At 68.4% G+C, this 21,567-nt stretch overlaps 2 protein-coding genes across 2 annotated transcripts in view; one reads left to right on the forward strand and one right to left on the reverse strand.

Annotated features, from left to right (window-relative positions):
- SYMPK (symplekin scaffold protein) overlaps positions 1-21,567 on the reverse strand; it is an 85,538-nt gene that overhangs the window by 17,457 nt on the left and 46,514 nt on the right. The gene's annotated exons all lie outside the window — the stretch shown is intronic.
- CLIP3 (CAP-Gly domain containing linker protein 3) lies at positions 1,281-20,583 on the forward strand. Its single transcript, XM_075489928.1, is given in 13 exon segments — positions 1,281-1,336; positions 4,060-4,189; positions 5,727-5,866; positions 7,699-7,792; positions 8,952-9,113; positions 10,234-10,352; positions 12,606-12,842; positions 16,931-17,066; positions 17,327-17,378; positions 17,380-17,450; positions 18,237-18,366; positions 19,785-19,973; positions 20,385-20,583. Coding segments are annotated over 13 exon segments (1,704 nt in total). The 5' UTR covers positions 1,281-1,291.

A 21,567-nucleotide genomic window follows, 5' to 3' on the forward strand; every position in this document is an offset into this window, starting at 1 on the left:
CAAAGTGCCTCTCCAGCCCCTATAGGCCATCTCCAGCCTTTATGGTTTCTCCCCATCACCTATAGCTCCCCATAGCCCTCTATAGCCCTACGCCAGCTCCTATAGACCCCCCATAGCCCTTTTACTGGTCCCTATGCCCCCCGTAGCCCCTATAGCTGCTCGTGTGCCACTATAGCCCCCATAGTCTCCACAGCCATCTATGGCTGCTCATCATCCCCTATAGCCCTTGTAGCTCCTATAGCTGCTCATCGTCCCCCTCAGGTCCCCTATAGCTGCTCTGCAGCCCCTATAGCCCCATAGCCCCTATAGCTGCTCTGCAGCAGCTCCTATAGCCCCATAGCCCCTATAACCACTCATCACCCCCTGTAGCCCCTATGGCTGCTTTCCACCCCCTATGGTCCCCTATAGCCACTCATCACCCCCTATAGCTGCTCATCACCCCCTATGGTCCCCTATAGTCCCTATAGCCGCTCATGATCCCCTATGGTCCCCTATAGCCACTCTCCACCACCCATGATCCCCTATAGCTGCTCATCACCCCCTATGGTCCCTTATAGCTGCTCTCCATCCCCTATAGTCCCCTATAGCTGCTCATCACCCCCTATGGTCCCCTATAGCCACTCTCCATCCCCTATAGCCCCTATAGCTGCTCATCATCCCCTATGGTCCCCTATAGCCCCTATAGCTGCTCTCCACCCCCCATAGTCCTCTATAGCCCCTATAGCTGCTCATCATCCCCTATGGTCCCCTATAGCCCCTATAGCCACTCTCCATCCCCTATAGTCCCCTATAGCCCCTATAGCTGCTCTCCATCCCCTATAGTCCCCTATAGTCCCCTATAGCCCCTATAGCCGCTCTCCATCCCCTATAGTCCCCTATAGTCCCCTATAGCCCCTATAGCCGCTCTCCATCCCCTATAGTCCCCTATAGTCCCCTATAGCCCCTATAGCCGCTCTCCACCCCCCATAGTCCCCTATAGCCCCTATAGCCCCTATAGCCGCTCTCCATCCCCTATAGTCCCCTATAGCCCCTATAGCCGCTCTCCATCCCCTATAGTCCCCTATAGTCCCCTATAGCCCCTATAGCCGCTCTCCATCCCCTATAGTCCCCTATAGTCCCCTATAGCCCCTATAGCCGCTCTCCATCCCCTATAGTCCCCTATAGCCAGCTGCCAGCCCCTGTCGCCCCCAATGGCCGCCCCAGCCCCGCCCCGCCCCTACAGGCCCCGCCCCCACAGGCCCCGCCCCGCAGCCCCCTCGTAGCCCCCCCGCCCCCCCCGGGCGGGCCGCGCATGCGCGCTACGCCCAGCCCAGCCCGCCGGCCGCGTCCCCAGCAGGTACCGGGCGGGGGGGGCCGGGGCCGGGGCCGGGGGGGACCGGGACCGGGACCGCACCCCACCGCACCCCACCCCACCCCACCCCACCCCGGTACCGCCATCCCCATCCCCGGCCCGAGCCCATCCCCGCGCCCCGGCCCGGCCCTGGCCCCAAGCCCCGGCCTGGCCCCAGCGCGGAGCCCCCCCACCTCCGGTCCCCCCTCCCCATCCCGCCACCCTCCGGTGTCCCCGGCCCGGGGTCCCCGGCCCGGGGTCCCCGGCCCTGCCCCAGCGCCATCCGCATCCTGGTACCCCGGGCCCGTCCGCATCCCGGTCCCCCCATCCCCATCCCGGTCCCCATCCCAGTAACCCGCTCCCCATCCCAGTATCCCCATCCCAGTCCCTCCACCCCCATCCCCGTCCCCCCATCTCTGTCCCTGTAACCCCATCCCAGTATCCCAGTACCCCCATCCCCATCCCAGTATCCCTGTCCCAGTATCCCCATCCCCATCCCAGTACCCCCATCCCCATCCCAGTATCCCCATCCCAGTACCCCATCCCCATCCCAGTATCGTGTCCCATTATCCCCATCCCCATCCCAGTATCCCCATCCCAGTATCCCCATCCCAGTATCCCATCCCAGTAAACTTGTCCCCATCCCAGTCTCCCATCCCCATCCCAGTACCCCCATCCCAGTATCCCATCCCCATCCCAGTATCGCATCCCATTATCCCCATCCCCATCCCAGTATCCCCATCCCAGTATCCCCCCCCAGTCCCCCCACCCCAGTCCCCCATCCCCATCCCAGTACCCCCATGCCCAGTATCCCATCCCAGTAACCCTGTCCCCATCCCAGTATCCCCACCCCAGTACCCCCATCCCCATCCCAGTATCCCATCCCAGTAACCCTGTCCCCATCCCAGTACCCCCATCTCTGTCCCTGTAACCCCATCCCAGTATCCCCATCCCAGTATCCCCATCCCAGTATCCCATCCCAGTATCCCCATCCCCATCCCAGTACCCCCATCCCCATCCCAGTACCCCGTCCCACTACCACATCCCAGTATCCCCATTCCCATCCCAGTATCGCATCCCAGTAACCCTGTCCCCATCCCAGTATCCCATCCCCATCCCAGTATCGCATCCCAGTACCCCATCCCCATCCCAGTACCCCATCCCCATCCTAGTATCCCATCCCAGTAACGCTGTCCCCATCCCAGTCCCTCCACCCCCATCCCAGTACCCCCATCCCAGTACCCCCATCCCAGTACCCCATCCCCATCCTAGTATTGTATCCCAGTATCCCCATCCCAGTATCGCATCCCAGTATCCCCACCCCCATCCCAGTATCCCATCCCAGTAACCCTGTTCCCATCCCAGTATCCCATCCCAGTACTCCCATCCCCCTCCCAGTACCCCATCCCCATTCCATTATCCCCATCCCAGTACCCCATCCCAGTACCCCATCCCCATCCCAGTACCCCATCCCAGTACCCCATCCCCATCGCAGTATCCCGTCCCAGTACTCCCATCCCCATCCCAGTATCCCATCCCAGTACTCCCATCCCCATCCCAGTACCCCATCCCAGTACCCCATCCCAGTATCCCCATCCCAGTACCCCATCCCAGTACCCCATCCCCATCCCAGTACCCCATCCCAGTACCCCATCCCAGTACCCCATCCCCATCCCAGTACCCCATCCCAGTACCCCATCCCAGTATCCCCATCCCAGTACCCCATCCCAGTACCCCATCCCCATCCCAGTACCCCATCCCAGTACCCCATCCCAGTACCCCATCCCCATCCCAGTATCCCGTCCCAGTACTCCCATCCCCATCCCAGTACCCCATCCCAGTATCCCCATCCCAGTACCCCATCCCAGTACCCCATCCCCATCCCAGTATCCCGTCCCAGTACTCCCATCCCCATCCCAGTACCCCATCCCAGTACCCCATCCCCATCCCAGTACCCCATCCCAGTACCCCATCCCCATCCCAGTATCCCGTCCCAGTACTCCCATCCCCATCCCAGTACCCCATCCCAGTACCCCATCCCAGTACTCCCACCCCCATCCCAGTATCCCATCCCAGTACTCCCATCCCCATCCCAGTACCCCATCCCAGTATCCGCATCCCCATCCCAGTATCCCGTCCCAGTACTCCCATCCCCATCCCAGTATCCCATCCCAGTACTCCCATCCCCATCTCAGTACCCCATCCCAGTACCCCATCCCCATCCCAGTATCCCGTCCCAGTACTCCCCCCCCATCCCAGTATCCCATCCCAGTACTCCCATCCCCATCTCAGTACCCCATCCCAGTACCCCATCCCCATCCCAGTATCCCGTCCCAGTACTCCCCCCCCATCCCAGTATCCCATCCCAGTACTCCCATCCCCATCTCAGTACCCCATCCCAGTACCCCATCCCCATCCCAGTATCCCGTCCCAGTACTCCCATCCCCATCCCAGTACCCCCACTCCCATCCCACTATCCCTATCCCAGTACTCCCATCCCCATCCCAGTACCCCATCCCAGTACTCCCATCCCCATCCCAGTACCCCATCCCAGTACCCCATCCCCATCCCAGTATCCCATCCCAGTACTCCCCCCCCCATCCCAGTACCCCATCCCAGTACCCCATCCCAGTACCCCCACCCCAGTCCCCCTCCTCCCCCCGCCCCCCCAGCAGTGGGGGGGTGTGTGGGGGGGTGTGGGCACCCCCAAAAGCCGCCCCCTCCCCCAGGCCGCCGCCATGACGAAGGAGCGCGGGGGGGACCCCCCGCCGCCCCCCACCCCCCCCAGCCCCGGCCCGGAGCCGCGCAAGAAGCCGGTGGTGCACCCCGCCGCCCCCGCCCCCCTGCCCAAGGACTACGGTGAGGGACCCCCGGGACCCCCGGCTCGTCACGCGTGTCCCCAGGGCCCCCCACGGCGACAGGGACCCCCCCCCCCCCAAAAAAAAAAACCCCATGGGGGGGGGCTGGGGGGGGACCCAAGAGGGGATTCTCTGATGGCTGCTATGGGGTTGAGCAAGGGGGGGGGTGGGGGGAAGGGGGGGGTGGCACCCGCCCCCTTGGGGACAGGGGACCCTCCCCAGGGGACAGGGGACACCGTGGGGACAGGGACACCCCCCCCCCAAAAAAACCAACCCATGGGGGGGGGCGGGGGGGGACCCAAGAGGGGATTCTCTGATGGCTGCTATGGGGTTGAGCAAGGGGGGGGGGGGCGGGGGGGGGTGACACCCGCCCCCTTGGGGACAGGGGACCCTCCCCAGGGGACAGGGGACACCATGGGGACAGGGGACAGGGACCCCCCCAAAAAATAACCCATGGGGGGGGCTGGGGGGGGACCCAAGAGGGGATTCTCTGATGGCTGCTATGGGGTTGAGCAAGGGGGGGGGGGGGGGAAGGGGGGGGTGGCACCCGCCCCCTTGGGGACAGGGGACCCTCCCCAGGGGACAGGGGACACCATGGGGACAGGGACCCCCCCCCCCCCCCCCCCAAAAAAAAACCAACCCATGGGGGGGGGCGGGGGGGGGGGGGGGGGCAAGAGGGGATTCTCTGATGGCTGCTATGGGGTTGAGCAAGGGGCGGGGGGGGCGGGGGGGGGTGTGGCACCCGCCCCCTTGGGGACAGAGGACCCTCCCCAGGGGACAGGGGACACCATGGGGACAGGGACCCCCCCCCAAAAAATAACCCATGGGGGGGGGCTGGGGGGGGACCCTAGAGGGGATTCTCTGATGGCTGCTATGGGGTTGAGCAAGGGGGGGGCGGGGGGAAGGGGGGGGGTGGCACCCACCCCCTTGGGGACAGGGGACCCTCCCCAGGGGACAGGGGACACCGTGGGGACAGGGACACCCCCCCCCCCAAAAAAAAAACACCCCATGGGGGGGCGGGGGGGGGGGGGCCCAAGAGGGGATTCTCTGATGGCTGCTATGGGGTTGAGCAAGGGGGGCGTGGGGGGAAGGGGGGGGGGGTGGCACCCGCCCCCTTGGGGACAGGGGACCCTCCCCAGGGGACAGGGGACACCGTGGGGACAGGGGACAGGGACCCCCCCCCAAAAAAAACCAACCCATGGGGGGGGCTGGGGGGGGGACACCCAAGAGGGGATTCTCTGATGGCTGCTACGGGGTTGTGCCCTGCTGGGTGCCCCCCCGCTGTGGACAGTGACACCCCCCCATGGGGACAGTCCCCCCCTCATGGGGACAAAGACCCCCCCCCCACTTTGTGACAGAGACTCCCCCCCCCCCCCCCACCATGGCAAGGGACCCCCACGGCTCTGGGGCTGCGAGTGGGGATTCTCTGCTGGCTGATACGGGGTTGTGCACCGCGGGGTGGCCCCCCCCGTGTCCCCCCTCGTGTCCCCTCGTGTCCCCCCGTGTCCCCCCGTGTCCCCCCCCCCGTCCCCCCCCAGCCTTCACCTTCTTCGACCCGAACGACGCGGCGTGCCGGGAGATCCTGCTGGACCCCCGCACCACCGTGCCCCAGCTCTTCGCCATCCTGCGCCAGTGGGTGCCCCAAGTGCAGCACAGCGTCGACGTCATCGGCAATGAGGTGGGGGGGGCGGGGTGGGGGGGGGGGGTCGGGGGGGGGGGGGGTAGGGTGCTGGGGTGGGGGCCGGGGTGCTGGGGGGAGTTGGAGTGGTGGGGGGGATCGGGGTGCCAGGGTGGGGGCCGGGGTGCTGGGGGGGGGTCAGGGTGCCGGGGTGGGGGTCAGGGTGCTGGGGTGGGGGGCGGGGTGCTGGGAGGGGTCGGGGTGCCGGGGGGGGTCAGGGTGCAGGGGGGGGCCAGGGTGCCGGGGGGGGGGGGTCGGGGTGCTGGGAGGGGTCGGGGTGCTGGGAGGGGTCGGGGTGCCGGGGGAGGGGTCGGGGTGCTGGGGGGGTCAGGGTGCCGGGGGGGGGGGGTCGGGGTGCTGGGGTGGGGGTCGGGGTGTGAGGGTGGGGGTCAGGGTGCCGGGGTGGGGGTCGGGGTGCTGGGGGGGGTCGGGGTGCCGGGGGAGGTGTCAGGGTGGTGGGGGGGTCGGGGTGCCAGGATGGCAGCCGAGGTGCTGGGGGGGGTCAGGGTGCTGGGGGGGGGCCAGGGGGCCAGGGTGGGGGGCGGGGTGCTGGGGGGGGTCAGGGTGCTGGGGGGGGTTGGGGTGCTGGGGGGGTCAGGGTGCTGGGGGGGGCGGGGTGCTCGGGGGGTCAGGGTGCTGGGGGGGGCGGGGTGCTGGGGGGGGTCAGGGTGCCAGGGTGGGGGTCGGGTGCTGGGGGAGCCATGGAGGTAGGGGGAAAGGAATGAGGGGTGCCATGGTGGGGAGGGGGGGAACTGGGAGCACTGGGAGAGGGACTGGGAAGGAGTTGGGAGGTCTAGGGAGGGTGCTGGGAGGTAACTGGGAGCACTGGGAGGGGGAAGTGGGGAGGTCTGGGAGGTCTAGGGAGTGTACTGGGAGGTAACTGGGAGCACTGGGAGGGGGAAGGGGGGAGGAGCTGGGAGGTAACTGGGAGGGTACTGGGAGCACTGGGAGGGGAACTGGGGAGGAACTGGGAGGTCTAGGGAGGGTACTGGGAGGTAACTGGGAGCACTGGGAGGCGAAGTGTGGAGGAGCTGGGAGGTCTAAGGAGGGTACTGGGAGGTAACTGGGAGCACTGGGAGGGGAACTGGGGAGGAGTTGGGAGGTCTAGGGAGGGTACTGGGATGTAACTGGGAGGAGAAGTGGGGAGGAGCTGGGAGGTCTAGGGAGGGTACTGGGAGGTAACTGGGAGCACTGGGAGGGGAACTGGGGAGGTCCAGGAGGTCTAGGGAGGGAACTGGGAGGAGAAGTGGGGAGGAGCTGGGAGGTCTAGGGAGGGTACTGGGAGATAACTGGGAGCACTGGGAGGGGGAAGTGGGGAGGAGCTGGGAGGTCTAGGGAGGGTACTGGGAGCACTGGGAGGGGAACTGGGGAGGAACTGGGAGGTCTAGGGAAGGTACTGGGAGGTAACTGGGAGCACTGGGAGGCGAAGTGTGGAGGAGCTGGGAGGTCTAAGGAGGGTACTGGGAGGTAACTGGAAGCACTGGGAGGGGAACTGGGGAGGTCCAGGAGGTCTAGGGAGGGTACTGGGATGTAACTGGGAGGAGAAGTGGGGAGGAGCTGGGAGGTCTAAGGAGGGTACTGGGAGGCGAAGTGTGGAGGAGCTGGGAGGTCTAAGGAGGGTACTGGGAGATAACTGGGAGCACTGGGAAGGGAAGTGGGGAGGAGCTGGGAGGTAACTGGGAGCACTGGGAGGGGGAAGTGGGGAGGAGCTGGGAGCTCTGGGAGGTCACTGGGAGCCCTGGGGGTGCGACTGGGTGCCCCAGAGGAGTTATTGGGGGGTGACTGGTGTGTAACTGGTGCGTAACTGGTGTGTGACTGGTGCGACTGGGCAGATCCTGCGCCGTGGGTGCCACGTGAACGACCGGGACGGACTGACGGACATGACGCTGCTGCACTACGCCTGCAAGGCCGGCGCCCACGGCGTGGGTGGGTGGCACGGGCGTCCCCGCGTCCCCACCTCCGGTGTCCCCGTGTCCCCAGCGTCCCCAGTCCCAGCGTCCCCGGTCCCAGTATCCCCAGCGTCCCCGGTCCCAGCGTCCCCAGTCCCAGCGTCCCCAGTCCCCATGTCCCCAGTGCCAGTGTCCCCAGTGGCAGTGTCCTCACATGCCCCATGTCCCCGGTCCCACTGTCCCCATACTGCCGGTGTCCCCACGTCCCCAGTGTCCCCAGTGTCCCCACCATCCCCAGTCCCAGTGCCCCTCCAGGCAGCACTGTCCCCCCGGTGCCAGCGTCCCCCCAGCCCCGTCCCCAGTGCGGGTGCCCCGGTAGCGTCCCCAGTGTCCCCACGTCCCCAGTGTCCCCACGTCCCCAACATCCCCATGCCCAGTGTCCCCACGTCCCCGGTGTCCCCACGTCCCCGGTGTCCCCATGTCCCCAGTGTCCCCACGTCCCTCACATCCCCATGCCTGGTGTCCCTTGTCCCCAGTGTCCCCACATCGCCAGTGTCCCCACGTCCCTCAGACCCCCGTCCCCAGTGTCCCCATGTCCCTCACATGCCCATGCCTGGTGTCCCCATGTCCCCAGTGTCCCCATGTCCCTCACATCCCCATGCCGGGTGTCCCTTGTCCCCACTGTCCCCACATCCCCAGTGTCCCCATGTCCCTAACATCCCCACACCCGGTGTCCCCACATCGCCAGTGTCCCCACATCCCTCAGACCCCGTCCCCAGTGTCCCCACGTCCCCGGTGTCCCCACGTCCTTCAGACCCCTGTGTCCAGTGTCCCCACGTCCCCAGTGTCCCTACGTCCCTCAGACCCCCGTCCCGTGTCCCCATGTCCCCAGTGTCCCCATGTCCCTCAGACCCCCGTCCCCACTGTCCCCACGGCCCCAGTGTCCCCACGTCCCTCACATCCCCATGCCGGGTGTCCCCTGTCCCCAGTGTCCCCAGTGTCCCCACATCCCCAGTGTCCCCACGTCCCTCACATCCCCACGCCGGGTGTCCCCCGTCCCCAGTGTCCCCCGTCCCCAGCGTCCCCAGTGTCCCCACCTCCCCAGTCCCAGCGCCCCCCCCCCCCCCACCCCCCTTCCCGCGGCGGGTGCCCCCGGGTGACGTCCCCGTCCCCACGCCGGGTGTCCCCGCTCGCAGGGGACCCGGCGGCGGCCGTGCGCCTGTCGACGCGGCTGCTGGCGCTGGGGGGGGACGTCACCCTGCGGAGCCGCTGGACCCACATGAACGCCCTCCACTACGCCGCCTACTTCGACGTCCCCGAGCTCATCCGCACCCTCCTGCGGGCGGCCGCCCCCCGAGGTGAGGGGGACCCCGACGCGGGGGACCCGGGGGACAGGACATGGGGGTCCCCTGGGGGGGGGAGGACACTGGGGTCCCCTCGGTGCAGGACACTGGGGTCCCCTGGGGGGGGAGGACATTGGGGTCCCCTGGGTGGGGGAGGACACTGGGGTGCCTGGGGAAGGACACTGGGGTCCCCTGGGGGGGGGAGGACACTGGGGTACCTGGGGACAGGACATTGGGGTCCCTGGGGGGGGAGGACATTGGGGTCCCTGGGGAAGGACACTGGGGTCCCCTGGGGGGGGGAGGACATTGGGGTCCCTGGGGGGGGAGGACATTGGGGTCCCAGGGGAAGGACACTGGGGTCCCCTGGGGACAGGACGTTGGGGTCCCTGGGTGCAGGAGACTGGGGTCCCTGGGGGGGGGACATTGGGGTCCCAGGGGAAGGACACCAGGGTCCCCTGGGGGGGGGGACGACACACTGGGGTCCCTGGGGACAGGACATTGGGGTCCCCTGGGCGGGGGAGGACACTGGGGTCCCCTGAGTGCAGGACACTGGGGTCCCCTGGGGGGGGGAGGACATTGGGGTCCCCTGGGGACAGGACATGGGGGTCCCCTGGGGGGGGGAGGACATTGGGGTACCTGGGGACGGGACATTGGGGTCCCCTGGGTGGGGGAAGGACATTGGGGTCCCCTCAGTGCAGGACACTGGGGTCCCTTGTGGGGGGGAGGACACTGGGGTACCTGGGGACAGGACATTGGGGTCCCTGGTGGGGGAGGACATTGGGGTCCCTGGGGGGGGGACATTGGGGTCCCAGGGGAAGGACACCAGGGTCTCCTGGGGGGGGGAGGACACTGGGGTCCCTGGGTGCAGGACACTGGGGTCCCTTGGTGGGGGGAGAACTTTGGGGTCCCTGGGGACAGGACATTGGGGTCCCTGGTGGGGGAGGACTTTGGGGTCCCCTGGGGACGGGACACTGGGGTCCCCCGAGCGGAAGGACCTTGCGGTCCCCCGGGTGCAGGACACTGGGGTGCGGGGAAAGCGGGGGGGCCCGGGGGGGTGGGGGGGGGGGTGTCAGGACACCGAGGTCCCCGGGGCCGGGCCCCCCCCGGGCGGCCGTGCCTCAGTTTCCCCCCGCAGTGCTGCACTCGACCTGCAGCGACTTCAACCACGGCACGGCCCTGCACATCGCCGCCTCCAACCTCTGCCTGGGGGCCGTGCGCTGCCTGCTGGAGCACGGGGCCGACCCTGCCCTCCGGGTACTGGGGGGACTGGGAGGGACTGGGGGGGACTGGGGGAACTGGGGGGATTGGAGGTGTAATGGGGGATTGGGGGGATGGAGGGATTGGGGGGATTGAGGGGGATTGGGAGGGGGTGGGGGGCACTGGGGGGACATTGGGGGGTGTTGGGGGGACTGGGGTATGGGGGGGACTGGGAGGGACTGGGAGGGACTGGGGGAACTGGGGGGATTGGGGGTGTAATGGGGGATTGGGGAGAGGGAGGGATTGGGGGGGATTGGGGGGATTGAGGGGTGTTGGGAGGGGGTGGGGGGCACTGGGGGGGCATTGGGGGGTGTTGGGGGGATTGGGGTGTGGGGGGGACTGGGAGGGACTGGGAGGGACTGGAAGGCACTGGGGGAACTGGGGGGATTGGGGGTGTAATGGGGGATTGGGGGGGATGGAGGGATTGGGGGGGATTGGGGGGATTGAGGGGGATTGGGAGGGGGTGGGGGGCACTGGGGGGGCATTGGGGGGTGTTGGGGGATTGGGGGGGGGGACTGGGAGGGACTGGGGGGGACTGGGGGAACTGGGGGGATTGGGGGTGTAATGGGGGATTGGGGGGAGGGAGGGATTGGGGGGGATTGGGGGGATTGAGGGGTGTTGGGAGGGGGTGGGGGGCACTGGGGGGGCATTGGGGGGTGTTGGGGGGATTGGGGTGTGGGGGGGACTGGGAGGGACTGGGAGGGACTGGAAGGCACTGGGGGAACTGGGGGGATTGGGGGTGTAATGGGGGATTGGGGGGAGGGAGGGATTGGGGGGGATTGGGGGGATTGAGGGGTGTTGGGAGGGGGTGGGGGGCACTGGGGGGGCATTGGGGGGTGTTGGGGGGACTGGGGTATGGGGGGGACTGGGAGGGACTGGGAGGGACTGGGGGAACTGGGGGGATTGGGGGTGTAATGGGGGATTGGGGGGAGGGAGGGATTGGGGGGGATTGGGGGGATTGAGGGGTGTTGGGAGGGGGTGGGGGGCACTGGGGGGGCATTGGGGGGTGTTGGGGGGATTGGGGTGTGGGGGGGACTGGGAGGGGCTGGAAGGCACTGGGGGAACTGGGGGGATTGGGGGGATGGAGGGATTGGGGGGATTGAGGGGTATTGGGAGGGGGTGGGGGGCACTGGGGGGGATTGGGGGGTGTTGGGGGGACTGGGGTATGGGGGGGACTGGGAGGGACTGGGAGGGACTGGGGGAACTGGGGGGATTGGGGGTGTAATGGGGGATTGGGGAGAGGGAGGGATTGGGGGGGATTGGGGGGATTGAGGGGTTTGGGAGGGGGTGGGGGGCACTGGGGGGGCATTGGGGGGTGTTGGGGGGATTGGGGTGTGGGGGGGACTGGGAGGGGCTGGAAGGCACTGGGGGAACTGGGGGGATTGAGGGGATGGAGGGATTGGGAGGGATTGGGGGGATTGAGGGGTGTTGGGAGGGGGTGGGGGGCACTGGGGGGGATTGGGGGGTGTTGGGGGGATTGGGGTGTGGGGGGGGACTGGGGGAACTGGGGGGATTGGGGGTGTAATGGGGGATTGGGGGGATGGAGGGATTGGGGGGGGACTGGGGGGGATTGGGGGGATTGAGGGGTTTGGGAGGGGGTGGGGGGCACTGGGGGGGCAGGGAGGGATTGGGGGGTTATCGGGGTTTTGGGGGGTTATTGGGGTTTGGGGGGGATTCAGAATATTCAGGGGATTGGGGGCACTGAGATATTGGGGGTACAGGGAGGGATTGGGGGGTTATTGGGGTTTTGGGGGGTTATTGGGGTTTTTGGGGGGGATTCAGAATATTCAGGGGATTTGGGGCACGGAGATATTGGGGGTACAGGGGGAGATATTGGGGGTACAGGGAGTGATTGGGGTTTTGGGGGGTTATCAGGGTTTTGGGGGGTTATTGGGGTTTTTGGGGGCATTTGGAATATTCAGGGGATTGGGGGCACGGAGATATTGGGGGTACAGGGGGAGATATTGGGGGTACAGGGAGGGATTGGGGTTTTGGGGGTGCTGAGGGGTATTGGGGCTATTGGGAGGGGTCGAGGGGTCTTGGGGGTACGGGGAGGGATGGGGTTATTGGGGGTGCTGGGGGCTATGGGGGTGTCAGAGCTATCGGGAGGGGCACGGGGGTGCGGGGGTCATTGCGGGCATCGCCTTAACGGGGGTCTGGGCGGGCTGGCAGGGGGGGACCGTTGGGTACCCCCAAACCCACACCGTACCCCCCGCTGTTTCCCACCCGTGTCCGTCCCCCCCCCCCCAGAACAGCAAGGGGCAGGTGGCGGCCGAGGTGGTGCCGGACCCCACGGACATGGCGCTGGACAAGGCGGAAGCGGCGCTGGCGGCGCGGGAGCTGCGACGGCTCTTGCTGGACGCCGTCCCGCTGAGCTGCAGCCTGCCCCGCGTCACCCTGCCCAACTACGACAACCTCCCCGGCAACCTCATGCTGCTCTGCCTCGGCCTCCAGCTGGGCGACCGCGTCCGCGTCGACGGCGGCAAGGTGGGGGGGACGCGGGGCGGGGGGCGGCACCCCAACCCCGCCCGGGCGAGGCGCGGGCGGCACCCGGGGGTTGTTCTGCGTGGGGAGGCGGGAGTGGCGTGGGGGGACTGGGGGGGAAATGGGGGGTTTGGGGGGAATAATGGCGGTTTTGGGGTGCACAGAGGGGTTTTGGGGTGCACAGAGGGGTTTTGGGGGGCTGGGGGCACCCAGGGGTGCAGCACCCCAACGGCGCCCGGGCAGCACCCGTGCAACCGTGGGCTGCTCTGCATGGGGAGGCGGGCGTGGCGTGGGGGGACTGGGGGTGAAATGGGGGGTTTGGGGTGAATAATGGTGTTTTGGGGGTGCATAGAGGGGTTTTGGGGGGCTGGGGACACCCAGGGGTGCAGGGGCCCAGCAGCACCCAAGTGTGTTGGGTGGGACTCAGGCATGGCATGGGGGACTGGGGGTGAAATGGGGGTTTTGGGGTGAATAACGGCGGTTTTGGGGGTGCATGGAGGGGTTTTGGGGTGCACAGAGGGGTTTTGGGGTGTACAGACGGTTTTGAGGGGCTGGGGTCACCCATGGGTGCAGGAGCCCAATGGCACCCGGGCGAGGCGCAGGCAGCACCCGGGGGTTGTTCTGCGTGGGGAGGTGGGAGTGGCGTGGGGGGACTGGGGGTGAAATGGGGGTTTTGGGGGTGCACAGAGGGGTTTTGGGGGTGCACAGAGGGGTTTTGGGGTGCACAGAGGGGTTTTGGGGGGCTGGGGGCACCCAGGGGTGCAGGAGCCCAATGGCACCCACGCAAGGCGCGGGCAGCACCCGTGCAAGCACAGTCTGCTCTGCGTGGGGAGGTGGGAGTGGCGTGGGGGGACTGGGGGTGAAATGGGGGTTTTGGGGTGAATAATGGTGTTTTGGGGGTGCATAGAGGGGTTTTGGGGTGCATAGAGGGGTTTTGGGGGGCTGGGGTCACCCATGGGTGCAGGAGCCCAATGGCACCCAGACGAGGCGCGGGCAGCACCCGCGGGCGGCACCTGCTCTGCGTGGGGAGGCAGGCGTGGCGTGGGGGGACTGGGGGTGAAATGGGGGGTTTGGGGTGAATAATGGAGTTTTTGGGGTGCACAGAGGGGTTTTGGGGTGCACAGAGGGGTTTTTGGGGGCTGGGGGCACCCATGGGTGCAGGAGCCCAATGGCACCCGGGCGAGGCGCAGGCGGCAACCGGGGGTTGTTCTGTGTGGGGAGGTGGGATTGGCGTGGGGGGACTGGGGGTGAAATGGGGGTTTTGGGGTGAATAATGGCGGTTTTGGGGTGCACAGAGGGGTTTTGGGGTGCACAGACAGTTTTGGGGGGCTGGGAGCACCCAGGGGTGCAGGGGCCCAGCAGCACCCAAGTGTGTTGGGTGGGACACAGGCGTGGCGTGGGGGGACTGGGGGTGAAAAGTGGGGTTTGGGGTGAATAATGGCGTTTTGGGGGTGCATAGAGGGGTTTTGGGGTGCACAGAGGGGTTTTGGGGGGCTGGAGGCACCCAGGGGTGCAGGGGCCCAGCAGCAGCCAAGTGTGTTGGGTGGGACACAGAGAGGCAGGCGTGGCGTGGGGGGACTGGGGGGGAAATGGGGGGTTTGGGGTGAATAATGGCGTTTTTGGGGTGCACAGAGGGGTTTTGGGGTGCATAGAGGGGTTTTTGGGGGCTGGGGGCACCCATGGGTGCAGGAGCCCAATGGCACCCGGGCGAGGCGCAGGCGGCACCCGGGGGTTGTTCTGTGTGGGGAGGTGGGAGTGGCGTGGGGGGACTGGGGGGGAAATGGGGGGTTTGGGGTGAATAATGGTGTTTTGGGGGTGCATAGAGGGGTTTTGGGGTGCATAGAGGGGTTTTGGGGGGCTGGGGTCACCCATGGGTGCAGGAGCCCAATGGCACCCAGGCGAGGCGTGGGCAGCACCCGCGGGCGGCACCTGCTCTGCGTGGGGAGGCAGGCGTGGCGTGGGGGGACTGGGGGTGAAATGGGGGGTTTGGGGGGAATAATGGAGTTTTGGGGGTGCATAGAGGGGTTTTGGGGTGCACAGAGGGGTTTTGGGGTGCACAGAAGGGTTTTGGGGGGCTGGGGGCACCCAGGGGTGCAGCACCCCAACGGCGCCCGGGCAGCACCCGTGCAACCGTGGGCTGCTCTGCATGGGGAGGCGGGCGTGGCGTGGGGGGACTGGGGGTGAGAAGTGGGGTTTGGGGGGAATAATGGTGTTTTTGGGGTGCACAGAGGGGTTTTGGGGGGCTGGGGGCACCCAGGGGTGCAGGAGCCCAATGGCACCCGGGCAAGGCGCGGGCGGCACCCGTGCAAGCACAGTCTGCTCTGCGTGGGGAGGCAGGCGTGGCGTGGGGGGACTGGGGGTGAAATGGGGGGTTTGGGGTGAATAATGGCGTTTTTGGGGTGCATAGAGGGGTTTTGGGGTGCACAGAGGGGTTTTGGGGGGCTGGGGGCACCCATGGGTGCAGGAGCCCAATGGCACCCGGGCGAGGCGCGGGCGGCACCCGGGGGTTGTTCTGCGTGGGGAGGTGGGAGTGGCGTGGGGAGACTGGGGGGGAAATGGGGGGTTTGGGGGGAATAATGGCGGTTTTGGGGTGCATAGAGGGGTTTTGGGGTGCACAGAGGGTTTTGGGGGGCTGGGGGCACCCAGGGGTGCAGGAGCCCAATGGCACCCACGCAAGGCGCGGGCGGCACCCGTGCAAGCACAGTCTGCTCTGCGTGGGGAGGTGGGAGTGGCGTGGGGGGACTGGGGGTGAAATGGGGGTTTTGGGGTGAATAATGGCGTTTTGGGGGTGCATAGAGGGGTTTTGGGGTGCACAGAGGGGTTTTGAGGGGCTGGGGGCACCCATGGGTGCAGGAGCCCAATGGCACCCGGGCGAGGCGCAGGCGGCAACCAGGGGTTGTTCTGCGTGGGGAGGTGGGAGTGGCGTGGGGGGACTGGGGGTGAAATGGGGGTTTTGGGGTGAATAATGGCGGTTTTGGGGTGCACAGAGGGGTTTTGGGGTGCACAGACGGTTTTGGGGGGCTGGGAGCACCCAGGGGTGCAGGGGCCCAGCAGCACCCAAGTGTGTTGGGTGGGACACAGGCGTGGCGTGGGGGGACTGGGGGTGAAAAGTGGGGTTTGGGGTGAATAATGGCGTTTTGGGGGTGCATAGAGGGGTTTTGGGGTGCACAGAGGGGTTTTGGGGGGCTGGAGGCACCCAGGGGTGCAGGGGCCCAGCAGCACCCAAGTGTGTTGGGTGGGACACAGAGAGGCAGGCGTGGCGTGGGGGGACTGGGGGGGAAATGGGGGGTTTGGGGTGCACAGAGGGGTTTTGGGGTGCATAGAGGGGTTTTTGGGGGCTGGGGGCACCCATGGGTGCAGGAGCCCAATGGCACCCGGGCGAGGCGCAGGCGGCACCCGGGGGTTGTTCTGCGTGGGGAGGTGGGAGTGGCGTGGGGGGACTGGGGGTGAAATGGGGGTTTTGGGGTGAATAATGGCAGTTTTGGGGTGCACAGAGGGGTTTTGGGGTGCATAGAGGGGTTTTGGGGGTCTGGGGGCACCCATGGGTGCAGGAGCCCCATGGCACCCAGGCGAGGCGCGGGCAGCACCCACGGGTGGCACCCGCTCTGCGTGGGGAGGTGGGAGTGGCGTGGGGGGTCTGGGGGGAAATGGGGGTTTTGGGGTGAATAATGGAGTTTTTGGGGTGCACAGAGGGGTTTTGGGGTGCACAGAGGGGTTTTTGGGGGCTGGGGGCACCCATGGGTGCAGGAGCCCAATGGCACCCGGGCGAGGCGCAGGCGGCACCCGGGGGTTGTTCTGCGTGGGGAGGTGGGAGTGGCGTGGGGGGACTGGGGGTGAAATGGGGGTTTTGGGGTGAATAATGGCGTTTTTGGGGTGCACAGAGGGGTTTTGGGGGGCTGGAGGCACCCAGGGGTGCAGGGGCCCAGCAGCACCCAAGTGTGTTGGGTGGGACACAGAGAGGCGGGCGTGGCGTGGGGGGACTGGGGGGGAAATGGGGGGTTTGGGGTGAATAACGGCGGTTTTGGGGTGCACAGAGGGGTTTTGGGGTGCAGGGGGCACCCAGGGGTGCCGTGTGTCCTGTCCCCCCCCAGGTGGGCACCCTGCGCTTCTGCGGCACCACGGCCTTCGCCAGCGGGCAGTGGGCGGGGGTGGAGCTGGACGAGCCCGAGGGCAAGAACGACGGCAGCGTGGGGGGGGTCCGCTACTTCATCTGCCCCCCCAAACAAGGTGGGGACCCCCGGGGACCCCGGCAGGGGAGGGGGGTGCAGGGCCCGGGCGCCTGGGTGCCTTGGGGACACCCCTGGGTGCCTGGGTCCCTTGGGGGGTGGTGGGACACCCCGGTCCCTTGGGGGGGGGGGGGGGGCTGCCTGGGACCCTTCCCTATGGTGGTGGGGGGGGGTGTTTAATTGGTTTGCTGTGTCCCTGGGAGGTAGCGGGCTGTACTGGTCCGTACTGGTCCGTACTGGTCTGACAGCACCTGCCCACAGGCGTCTTCGCCTCCGTCTCGAAGATCTCCAAGGCGGAGGAGCAGCCCCCGGCGCCGTCCCCCCCCCCGCAGCCCCCCGGGACCCCCGGCCCGAGCCCCCCACAAGGCCCGCAAGGACAAGAGAGGTACGGCCGCACGCCTGGGACCCCCCCGGAACGCTGGGACCCCCCCGGGTCCCCCCGGTCCCCCCGTGTCCCCCCCAGACCCCTGGGTCCCCCCCCCCCCCCCCCCGTCCCCTCCCCGGGCCGCTCCTCCGCGGGTCCCCTTTACTCTGCCCTTCCCTTTGGCTCCGCCCCCCCCGCATGCTCATTGGTGGAGAGCAGGGAGCCTCGGGATTGGCTGCCTGGGGGGGGTGGGGTGAATGGAGGGGCGGAGCTGTGCCAGGGTGGGTGGGGCTGGACAGGGTGGGGGCTGGAACGGGGCGTGTCCCACCTGACTCCGCCCCTGGCAGGGTCATGGAAGGGGGGAGGTGGGGTCAGGCAGGGGGCGTGGCTGGGTCTGGGAGGGGAAAGGGGCGGGGTCAGGCAAGGGGGCGTGGTCTGCACGACCCCCACCCCTTGACAGCCCCTTGATGGAGGGGCGTGGCTGGACCGGGAGGGGCTGGGGGCGGTGTCGGCGAGAGGGGGGGCGTGTCCATGCGATGGGCGTGGCCTGGCTGACCCCGCCCCTCCCGCAGCCCCCCAGAAGCGAGGGGGGGCGTGGCTGGACCGGGAGGGGCTGGGGGCGGTGTCGGCGAGAGGGGGGGCGTGTCCATGCGATGGGCGTGGCCTGGCTGACCCCGCCCCTCCCGCAGCCCCCCGGAAGCGGGGAGGGGCGTGGCTGGACCGGGGAGGGGCTGGGGGCGGTGTCGGCGAGAGGGGGGGCGTGTCCATGCGATGGGCGTGGCCTGGCTGACCCCGCCCCTCCCGCAGCCCCCCGGAAGCGGGGGGGGGGCGTGGCTGGACCGGGAGGGGCGCCGCGTGGCCCCGGGGGACGCGGTGCTGGTGGCCGGACAGCGCCCGGGACGGGCCCGGTTCTACGGGCGCACCGACTTCGCCCCCGGTGAGAGACCCCCTGGGGACCCCCCCATCCCCCCCCGTGGGACACCCCCGGGACCCCCCCTGGGACCCCTCCCCCCCAGGGACCTCCCCCTGGACTCCCCATGGACATAACCCCCCTTGGGACCCCCCCATGGGACGTCCCCTGGGACCCCCACCCATGGGACCCTGCCCCTTGGGACCCCCCCCCGGCACCTCCCCCGCGACCCCCCTCCATGGGACACCCCCACCTTGGGACCCCCCCCATGGGACAACCCCCCCCACCCCCCATGGGACGTCCCCTGGGACCCCCACCCATGGGACCCTGCCCTTGGGACCCCCCAGGACCTCCCCCGTGACCTCCCTCCATGGGACACCCCCACCTTGGGACCCCCCCCCATGGGACACCCTCCCCATGGGACCCCCCCATGGGACACCCCCCCCACCCCCCATGGGACCCTGCCCCTTGGGACCCCCCAGGACCTCCCCCGTGACCCCCCTCCATGGGACACCCCCACCTTGGGACCCCCCCCATGGGACCCCCCTCCATGGGACCCCACCCCCCCCCCCCATGGGACGTCCCCTGGGACCCCCACCCATGGGACCCTGCCCCTTGGGACCCCCCCCGGGACCTTCCCCGCGACCCCCCTCCATGGGACACCCCCACCTTGGACCCCCCCCATGGGACCCCCTCCCCATGGGACCCCCCCATGGGACACCCCCCCCACCCCCCATGGGACCCTGCCCCTTGGGACCCCCCAGGACCTCCCCCGTGACCCCCCTCCATGGGACACCCCCACCTTGGGACCCCCCCATGGGACCCCCCTCCATGGGACACCCCCCCCCCCCCATGGGATGTCCCCTGGGACCCCCACCCATGGGACCCTGCCCCTTGGACCCCCCCAGGACCTCCCCTGCAACCCCCCTCCATGGGACATCCCCACCTTGGGACCCCCCCCATGGGACCCCCCTCCATGGGACACCCCCCCCACCCCCCATGGGACGTCCCCTGGGACCCCCACCCATGGGACCCTGCCCCTTGGGACCCCCCCAGGACCTCCCTCGTGACCCCCCCTCCATGGGACACCCCCACCTTGGGACCCCCCCATGGGACCCCCCTCCATGGGACCCCACCCCCCCCCCCATGGGACGTCCCCTGGGACCCCCACCCATGGGACCCTGCCCCTTGGACCCCCCCCCGGGACCTCCCCCGCGACCCCCTCCATGGGACACCCCCACCTTGGGACCCCCCCATGGGACACCCCCCATGGGACACCCCCCCCTCGGGACCCCCGTGTCCCCTCTGTGTACCCCCAATATCCCCCGTGTCCCCCCAACATCCCCACATCCCCCCTCCCCGTGTCCCCCCCCCCCGTGTCCCCCTGTCCCCCCCCCGTCTCACGTGTCCCCCCCGTGTCCCCCCGTGTCCCCCCGTGTCCCCAGGGTACTGGTTCGGGGTGGAGCTGGACTCGGCCGGGGGGAAACACGACGGCTCCGTTTTCGGGGTGCGGTACTTCTCCTGCCCCCCAAACACGGCGTCTTCGCCCCCCCCTCCCGCGTGCAGAGGTACGGGGGACAGCGGGACGCGGGGAGGGGGACACGGGGGGACATGGGGGATATCGGGGGGACACGGTGGGGGGATGTGGGGGGGGGCGGGGGGGACACAGGGAGGTGGGGGGGACATGAGGGATATTGGGGGGACACGGAGGGGACACAGGGAGGGGGGACATGGGGGTGTGGGGACGTTGGGGGACATTGGGGGACACGGGGAGGTGGGGGGGACATTGGGGGGACACGGAGGGGGACACAGGGAGGGGGGACATGGGGATGTGGGGACATTGGGGGGACACAGGGAGGGGGGACATGGGGGACATTGGGGGGACACGGAGGGGACACAGGGAGGGGGGACATGGGGACATGGGGGGACACGGGGACTTTGGGGGGGATATGGGGGGATGTGGGGACATTGAGGTGACACTGGGGGACACGGGGGGACACGGGGGGTGACACCGAGTGCCCCGGTGACACCTCCCCCCCCCGCAGGGTCGGGGGTCCCGGGAGGAGCCGGGGGACGGAGCCCCTGAAAAGAAGGTCCAGCAGGTCACTGGTGCGTGCTGATTGGCTGGCGGGCGGGGCGGGTTGCTGCGGATTGGCTGGCGGGCAGGGTGGGGACCTCGTGATTGGCTGGCAGGCAGGGTGGGGACCTCCTGATTGGCTGGCGGGCAGGGTGGGGACCTCATGATTGGCTGGTGGGTGGGGTGGGGACCTCCTGATTGGCTGCGGGCAGGGTGTGACCCTCATGATTGGCTGGCGGCAGGGTGTGACCCTCATGATTGGCTGGCGGGCAGGGCGGGGACCTCATGATTGGCTGGCGGGCAGGGTGGGACCCTCATGATTGGTTGGCAGGCAGGGTGGGGACCTCATGATTGGCTGGTGGGTGGGGTGGGGACCTCCTGATTGGCTGGCGGGCAGGGTGTGACCCTCATGATTGGCTGGTGGGTGGGGTGGGGGACTGCTGATTGGCCAGGTTGGGATGGGCCATTGCTGATTGGCCAGCAGGAGGCGGGCTTGCTGCTGATTGGCTGGCAGGGCAAGGAGCAGCTGATTGCTCAGCAAGCAGGACATCCCTGTGCTGACTGGCTAGCGGGACAGCACAGGCTGCTGCTGATTGGCCAGCAGGGCAGCACAGTCCCCTGCTGATTGGCCAGCTAGCCGCTTAGGGATCCCCCACCCACTGATTGGCCAGCTGCGGGGGGGAAGCCTCGCACTGATTGGCTGGCCAGCCTGGGGACAGTGGCTGTGGGGGTGGGGGGTGCTGTGACTGTGTCCGTGTGTCCCCCCCGTGTCCGTGTGTCCCCCCGTGTCCATGTCCCCCCCGTGTCCCCCCTGTGTCCATGTCCCCCTATGTCTGTGTGTCCCCCCCGTGTCCGTGTGTCCCCCGTGTCCATGTCCCCCCCGTGTCCATGTCCCCCCCGTGTCCGTGTGTCCCCTGTGTCCATGTGTCCCCGTGTCCGTTTCTCCCCATGTCCCTGTGTCCCCCCCGTGTCCGTGTGTGTCCCCCCGTGTCCGCGTCCCCCCTCATGTCCGTGTGTCCCCCCCCATGTCTGTGTCCCCCTGTGTCCGTGTGTCCCCCCCGTGTCTGTGTCCCCCCATGTCCGTGTGTCCCCTTGTGTCCATATGTCCCCGTGTCCATGTGTCCCTGTGTCCCCCCCCATGTCCGTGTCCC

This window comes from Mycteria americana, unplaced genomic scaffold (genome assembly GCF_035582795.1).
Source record: "Mycteria americana isolate JAX WOST 10 ecotype Jacksonville Zoo and Gardens unplaced genomic scaffold, USCA_MyAme_1.0 Scaffold_43, whole genome shotgun sequence".
Taxonomy (NCBI): Eukaryota; Metazoa; Chordata; class Aves; order Ciconiiformes; family Ciconiidae; genus Mycteria; species Mycteria americana.